We start from the raw sequence: 7,316 nt of genomic DNA on the forward strand, positions 1-7,316 counted from the left end.
TTTCAGTTTCTGTGGCTCCACCGAGGAAAGAGGGCAGGAGGCAAGGTGTACAGAAGGAATAGCTCCTAGCACTGAACATCAGAATTTTCCACGATTTTGGAAACGTTCTATATCCACATCCAGTACAGCAGTACTCCTGGGTCCTGGCCACAGGGGGCTACTGGGCACTTGGAATATGGCCATTGTTCCTGAAGAACTGATTTTTTGGTTTGTTTGTTTGAGATGGAGTCTCGCTCTGTCGCCCAGGCTGGAGTGCAGTGGCGCGATCTTGGCTCACTGCAACCTCCGCCTCCCGGGTTCATACCATTCTCCTGCCTCAGCCTCCTGAGTAGCTGGGACCACAGGCTCCCACCACCATGCCAAGTTGATTTTTTGTATTTTAGTAGAGACAGGGTTTCACCGTGTTGGCCAGGCTGGTCTCAAACTCCTGACCTCAGGTGATCCACCCTCCTTGGCCTTCCAAAGTGCTGGGATTACAGGCATGAACCACTGCACCTGGCCTGAATTTTTTATTTGATTTAATTTTAACTTATTAGAACAGAAAGAGCTCCATGGCTGTAAAGAACCCCATGCAGCCATCATATTGGACAGCACAGGCGCTGGACTATTCCTTGAAGACCTTTTATTTTATTATTATTTTTTTTTTTTGAGGCAGAGTCTCGCTCTGTTGCCCAGGCTGGAGTGCAGTGGCACAATCTCTGCTCACCACAACCTCTGCCTCCTGGGTTCAAGTGATTCTCCTGCCTCAGCCTCCTGAGTAGCTGGGTCTATAGGTGCGCACCACCATGCCCAGCTTATTTTTGTATTTTTAGTAGAGACGGGGTTTCACTATGTTGGCCAGGCTGGTCTCGAACTCCTGATCTTGTGATTTGCCCTCCTTGGCCTCCCAAAGTGCTAGGATTAGCGCGAGCCACCGCGTCCAGCCTTATTTCTTGTTTTTAGTGGCATGGTCTTGCTCTGTCGCCCAGGCTGGGCTGCAGTGGTATGATCATGGCTTATTGCAGCCTTGAACTCCTGAGCTCAACTGTTCCTCCTGCTACAGCCCCCTAAGTAGCTGGAACCACAGCCATGCACCATCACGCCTGGCTAATTTTTAAATTTTTTTTGTAGGGGTCTCGCTCTGTTGCCCAGGCTGTTCTCAAACTCCTGGGCTCAAGCAATCCTTCTGCCTTGACCTCCCAAAGTGCTGGGATTGTGCCCAGCGTCCTTGAAGTTTTGCTCAGAAGAGCAAACTTCCCGGGAAGTAGCTGCAGGGGAACTAGGGACTTCAAGGATGGAGCTGAAATGGGTGAACAGACAAAGTGGGTAAACTGAGGCATGCCAGGGCCCTGGAGGTAGACTCAGGAAGGAAGAGGACACTTTATCACTTTATTGCAGTTCTCACTGTGCCAGGACCTGGCCTAAGCATGTTTGGTTCATCCCATGTGCAGATCAGTTAGCTGTTCTTTTAGTGTTTTTACGGCTTTGCCAAATCCTTGTAGCATCTCCGCTATCCCTTCTGTAAAATTGCTCTTAAATCTGCTCACTAGGTTTGTGTAAATACGGGTCTCCCCTGATATCTGAACTCCTTCTGGAATCTGGAACAAAATAATTGAGATACATTTTTCTCTTTCTTCTCTTCCTTTCCTTTCCTTTCTTCTTTTCTTCTTTCTTTTCTTTCCTCTTTCCCTCCCTCCCTCCCTTCCTTCCTTTCCTTCCTCTCTGACTCTCTCCCTCCTTCCCTCCTTTCTTTCCTTATTTTATTTTATTTTTTTTTGAGATGGAGTTTCGCTCTTGTCGCCCAGGCTGTAGGGCAATGCTGTGATGGCTCACTGCAGCTTCTGCCTCCTGGGTTCAACCGATTCTCCTGCCTCAGCCTTCTGAGTAGCTGGGATTACAGGCACCCACCACCGTGCCCAGCTAATTTTTGTATTTTTTTTTTTAGTAGAGATGGTGTTTCACCATGTTGGCCAGTCTAGTCTTGAACTCCTGACCTCAGGTGATCCACCCACCTCAGCCTCCCAAAGTGCTGGGATTACAGGCATGAGCCACTGTGCCCGGCCTCTTTCTTGCTTGCTTGCTTTTTTCTTTTCTTTTTTTTTTTTTTTTTTTGAGACAGGGTCTCACTCTGTTGCCCAGATTGGAGTGCAGTGGTGTGGTCACAGCTCTCTGCCTCACTGCAGCCTTGATCTCCCAGGCTGAAGTGATCCTCCTGCCTCAGCCTCCTAAGCACGTACTGTCACAGCTGGCTAATTTTTTTTTTTTTTTTTTTTTTTTAGAGATAGGGTGGTCTCACTATATTACACAGCTGGTCTCGAACTCCTGGGTTCAGGCGATCCTCTGGCCTCAGCCTCCCAAAGTACTAGGATTACAGGCATGAGCCATAGCACCCGACCCTACATTTTCAAATGAAATTCTCATTCTCCAAACCTGTTACTTACTCTGGTACCAATCACCTTCAGATAGCAAGAGAGAATTGTGCATTTTTTTAGGTGGGGGAAAGTTTTATATGTGATCACCATAAATGGAAAACCTGTTCCATTTGGCACAGAGAGGAATAAACAAGCCACGCGGAAGCCAAATACAATGAAAAGCAAACAAAGGTGTTTCCCTACTTGCTGGGTGGCTGTTGCCAGCTCCACTTTTTGAGCCCGAGGCCTGCTTTTCTCGTTCAGAAGAGTAGCAAAGGGTTAGGCATTCAAAAATATTCCAGCACCCAGCTGAGCCTCTCTCCTTGACAGTCGTCAGGAGAACTGAAAAAGGAATGACTTTCTCACTGCGTTATTCAAGGTTATTTTAAGCTCCGTGTGAAGTTCGTGTCGCGTTGCCTCTGGCTGGGACTGGTATGCGAGCCTCATTTCAGGAAACACTGCGTTCTTTCCCTGGCTCCTCATAGCTCCGTGGAGTAGGCTGCGCTATTATTGTCTTTTCATTAGAGGAGGAAATTTAGGCTCAGAGAGGTGAAGCCGCTCGCCCAAAGTCACACAGCCGCGTCAGCCCCTAGCACGTGGGCTGTCCCTAAGTTACCCTCTGGATGTTCTTTCTCATGGTGAACATCTTGTGTTTGGATGGGGGCACAGCGAGGATACACCCAGTGGCCCTCTGCCTTTGCACTTGAGGCTCCGCAGATGTCGGTGACCCACCTCTTCCTGCTCAGGCTTTCTGGACTCACTGGCTTCCTTCCCATGGGGAAGGGGGACTGTCCTCGGCTCCAGTCTCTCCCTGAGGCGATCAGAGCCAGGGCCAGGGGCAGCGTGGACTCTGACTGCCTCTGCGGGTGCGGGGTCAGTGTCAACAGCCCCTCTACAGAAGCATGAACACACCGACCGGATGCTGGGGTCGGGGGGCAGCCCTGGGTTCACGCTCCGCCCTCGCACCTCCAGAGGGACCTTGTGCCAGTGTGGGCGCCCCCGGACCGCCCACCCTGCAGTGGCCATGGAGGATGCCTTCGGGGCAGCCGTGGTGACCGTGTGGGACAGCGATGCACACACCACGGAGAAGCCCACTGACGCCTACGGAGAGCTGGACTTCATGGGGGCCGGCCGCAAGCACAGCAATGTGAGGCAGGCCTGTGTGGGCAGGGCCTGGGCACCAGGGGGCTGCATGCTCAGGGCTCCACAGTGGAGCCGGGACGCCCGTGCTGAACGCTGGCCCCCTCCGCCCATCCTTGTCTTTGCTCTGTGTGTTCCCTCCGCCCCACCTGTCTTCTCTCTGAGGTGGTCTCCTTCTCTCTGTGTCTCTGTGTCGCTGTCTCCCTCTGTCTCTGTGTCCCTCTCTTTGGATCTCTATCCCCCTCTCTCTCTGGGTCTCTGTCCTCCTCTGTCTCTGGTTTATCTGTGTGTGTGTGTGTGTGTGTCTCTGTCCCCCTCTCTCTGGATCTCTGCCTCTCTCTCTGGGTCCCTGTCCCCCTCTGTCTCTGGGTCTCTGTCTCTCTGTGTGTCTCTGTCCCCCTCCCTCTGGATCTCTGTCTCTCTGTCTCTGGGTCTCTGTCTCTTTCTCTCTTGAGTCTCTGTCTGTCTCTCTTTCTGGGTCTCTGTCCCCCTCATCTGGGTTTCTGTCTCCATCTCTCTGGGTCTCTGTCCCCCTCTCTCTGGGTCTCTGTCTCCCTCTGTCTCTGGGTCTCTGTCCCTCTCTCTCGGGTCTCTATCCCTGTCTTTCTGGGTCTCTGTCCTGTCTCTCTGGGTTTCTGTCCCCGTTTCTCCGGGTCTCTGTCCCATCTCTCCGGGTCTCTGTCCCATCTCTCCGGGTCTCTGTCCACATCTCTCTGGGTCTCTGTCCCTCTCTCTCTGGGTCTCTGTCTCTTTCTCTCTGGGTCTCTGTCCCCATCTCTCTGGGTCTCTGTCCCCCTCCCTGTGTCCCCTGCTTCCATGTGTCCACAGTTCCTCCGGCTCTCTGACCGAACGGATCCAGCTACAGTTTATAGTCTGGTCACACGCACGTGGGGCTTCCGTGCCCCGAACCTGGTGGTGTCAGTGCTGGGGGGGTCGGGGGGCCCCGTCCTCCAGACCTGGCTGCAGGACCTGCTGCGTCGTGGGCTGGTGCGGGCTGCCCAGAGCACAGGTGACCGAGGGTGGGTGGGGGCTGTCTCCCGGGCCTTGGCCTCTCCCGCCACCCAGTCTCTGTGTGTGTGTCTCTGTCTTACTCTTGGTTTTTCTCCCTCTGCCTCTGCGTGTTCCTCGGCGTCTGCGTAGGAGCCTGGATTGTCACTGGGGGTCTGCACACGGGCATCGGCCGGCATGTTGGTGTGGCTGTGCGGGACCATCAGACGGCCAGCACTGGGGGCACCAAGGTGGTGGCCATGGGCGTGGCCCCCTGGGGTGTGGTCCGGAATAGAGACACCCTCACCAACCCCAAGGTACAACCCAGGGACTTGGAAAAAAGGGAATGGAGGCCTGGGTTCCTGAAGTCTGAGGAAGGAGGGGCTGGGGATCTGGACTCCTGGGTCTGAGGTAGGAGGAGGGGCCCGGACCCCTGGGTCTGAGGGAGGAGGAGGGGTCCGGACCCCTGGGTCTGAGGGAGGAGGGCTGGGTGTCCAGACTCCTGGGTCTGAGGGAGGAGGAGGGGCTTGTGTCTGTCCGGGCCCTAATGAGGAGATGCCCTGGTCTGGCCATTTTTCCCCTAGGGCTCGTTCCCTGCGAGGTACCGGTGGCACGGCGACCCGGAGGACGGGGTCCAGTTTCCCCTGGACTACAACTACTCGGCCTTCTTCCTGGTGGACGACGGCACGCACTGCCGCCTGGGGGGCGAGAGCCGCTTCCGCTTGCGCCTGGAGTCCTACATCTCACAGCAGAAGACGGGCGTGGGAGGTGAGTGGCTTCTTGAACCCATGACCCACAACCCATGACCCCAGTGCTCAAGATCCCAGTAGTTTGGTCTGGCCGAAATTTGGGAAATTACCTATGGTTAAGTGTCTTTCCCCATCATTATTCATGTTATTAAAAACCTCTGAGGCCAGGCGCGGTGGCTCACGCCTGTAATCCCAGCACTTTGGGAGGCTGAGGCAGGTGGATCACGAGGTCAGGAGATCGAGACCATCCTGGCTAACACAGTGAAACCCCATCTCTACTAAAAATACAAAAAACTAGCCGGGCGTAGTGGCGGGCGCCTGTAGTCCCAGCTACTCGGGAGGCTGAGGCAGGAGAATGGCGTGAACCCGGGAGGCGGAGTTTGCAGTGAGCCGAGATCCAGCCAGTGCACGCCAGCCTGAGGACAGAGCAAGACTCCATCTCAAAAAAAAATTTAATTAAAAACAAACAAACAAATAAACAAAAAAAAACAAAAAAACCTCTGTCTGGGAGTGAGGTAGCTCACATCAGTAATCTCAACAATTTGGGAGGCCGAGGCAGAAGGATTGCTTGAGGCCAGGAATTCAAGACCAGCCTGGGTAACAGAGAAAGACCTTGTCTCTACCAAATAATAATAATAAAGAATAAAAAATTTAAAAAAATTAGCCAGTTGTGGTGTCATGTGCCTGTAAGCCCAGCTACTTGGGAGGCTAAGGCGAGAGAACTGCTTGAACCCGGGAGGTAGAGGTTGCAGTGAACCAAGATCAAGCCACTACAATCCAGCCTGGGCAACAGAGCAAGACTCCATCTCAAATGAACAAACAAACAAACAAACAGACTTTATTTTGAAATCTCTCATGCATACAGAAAAGTGCATGAAGGGGACAGCTTGATGCATTTTTTTATCTTGAGACGGAGTCTTGCTCTGTTGCCCAGGCTGGAGTGTAGTGGCGCGATCTTGGCTCACTGCAGCCTCTGCCTCCTGGGTTCAAGCAATTCGCCTGCCTCAGCCTCCCGAGTAGCCAGGATTACAGATGCCCGCTACCACACCAGGTAATTTTTGTATTTTTAGTAGAGATGGGATTTCACCATGTTGGTCAGGCTGGTCTCAAACTCCTGACTTGAGGTGATCTGCCTACCTTGGCATCCCAAAGTCCTGTGATTACAGGCATGACCCATCGCACCCGGCCTACACATTTTTCATGACCATCCTTTTAGGTTTAAACTTCGCTATCTTGCTGCTTCTCCTAATTGCTGCCTGATCTTCCTTAGTAAGGATGTACCCTTTCCTTTTTCTTTGAGACTGGGCCTCACTGTCAACCAGGCTGTGTGCAATGGCACAATCATGGCTCACTGTAATCTCAACCTCCCCAGGCTCAGGTGATCCTCCCACCTCAGCCTCTTGAGTAACTGGGACAACAGGCACATGCCATCACAGTGCGCTAATTTTTGTATTCTTTGTAGAGGTGAGGTCTCTCTATGTAACCCAGGCCAGTCTTGAACTCCTAGGCTAAAGTGGTCCACCAACCTTGGCCTCCTAAAGTACTGAGATTGCAGGCATGAGCCACCGTGCCTGTCCCCATCTGTTATTTAAAAATTTCCCCAATCTAAGGCCAGATGCAGTGGCTCACGCCTGTAATCCCAGCACTTTGGGAGACTGAGGCAGGCAGATCACTTGAGGTCAGGGGTTCGAGACCAGCCTGGCCAACATGGTGAAACCCCATCTCTACTAAAAATACAAACAATTAACCAGGCATGGTGCCGCATGTCTGTTATCCCAGCTACTTGGGAAGGTGAGGCAGGAGAATCACTTGAACCTGGGAGGCGGAGGTTACAGTGAGCGGAGATCATGCCACTGCACTCCAGCCTGGGCGACAGAGCGAGACTTCCTCTAAAAAAACAAAAAAAGGCCAGGCGCGGTGGCTCAAGCCTGTAATCCCAGCACTTTGGGTGGCCGAGACGGGCAGATCACGAGGTCAGGAGATCGAGACCATCCTGGCTAACACGGTGAAACCCTGTCTCTACTAAAAAAAAAATACAAAAAACTAGCCT

At 52.9% G+C, this 7,316-nt stretch overlaps 3 protein-coding genes across 4 annotated transcripts in view; 2 read left to right on the forward strand and 1 right to left on the reverse strand.

Annotated features, from left to right (window-relative positions):
• The window catches only part of PRRG2 (proline rich and Gla domain 2), a 238,234-nt gene that overhangs the window by 29,568 nt on the left and 201,350 nt on the right, over positions 1-7,316 (reverse strand). The gene's annotated exons all lie outside the window — the stretch shown is intronic.
• Positions 1-7,316, forward strand: part of NOSIP (nitric oxide synthase interacting protein) — a 223,046-nt gene that overhangs the window by 13,814 nt on the left and 201,916 nt on the right. The gene's annotated exons all lie outside the window — the stretch shown is intronic.
• The window catches only part of LOC116418574 (transient receptor potential cation channel subfamily M member 4), a 54,005-nt gene that overhangs the window by 4,656 nt on the left and 42,033 nt on the right, over positions 1-7,316 (forward strand). Inside the window, exons 3-6 of the mRNA XM_031934805.1 lie at positions 3,363-3,537; positions 4,359-4,539; positions 4,671-4,834; positions 5,102-5,285. Of these exons, the coding sequence (XP_031790665.1) occupies positions 3,363-3,537; positions 4,359-4,539; positions 4,671-4,834; positions 5,102-5,285 (704 nt within the window). The remainder of the gene's footprint in view (positions 1-3,362; positions 3,538-4,358; positions 4,540-4,670; positions 4,835-5,101; positions 5,286-7,316) is intronic.

Source organism: Piliocolobus tephrosceles, chromosome 21, assembly GCF_002776525.5.
Source record: "Piliocolobus tephrosceles isolate RC106 chromosome 21, ASM277652v3, whole genome shotgun sequence".
NCBI classification, from domain to species: domain Eukaryota; kingdom Metazoa; phylum Chordata; class Mammalia; order Primates; family Cercopithecidae; genus Piliocolobus; species Piliocolobus tephrosceles.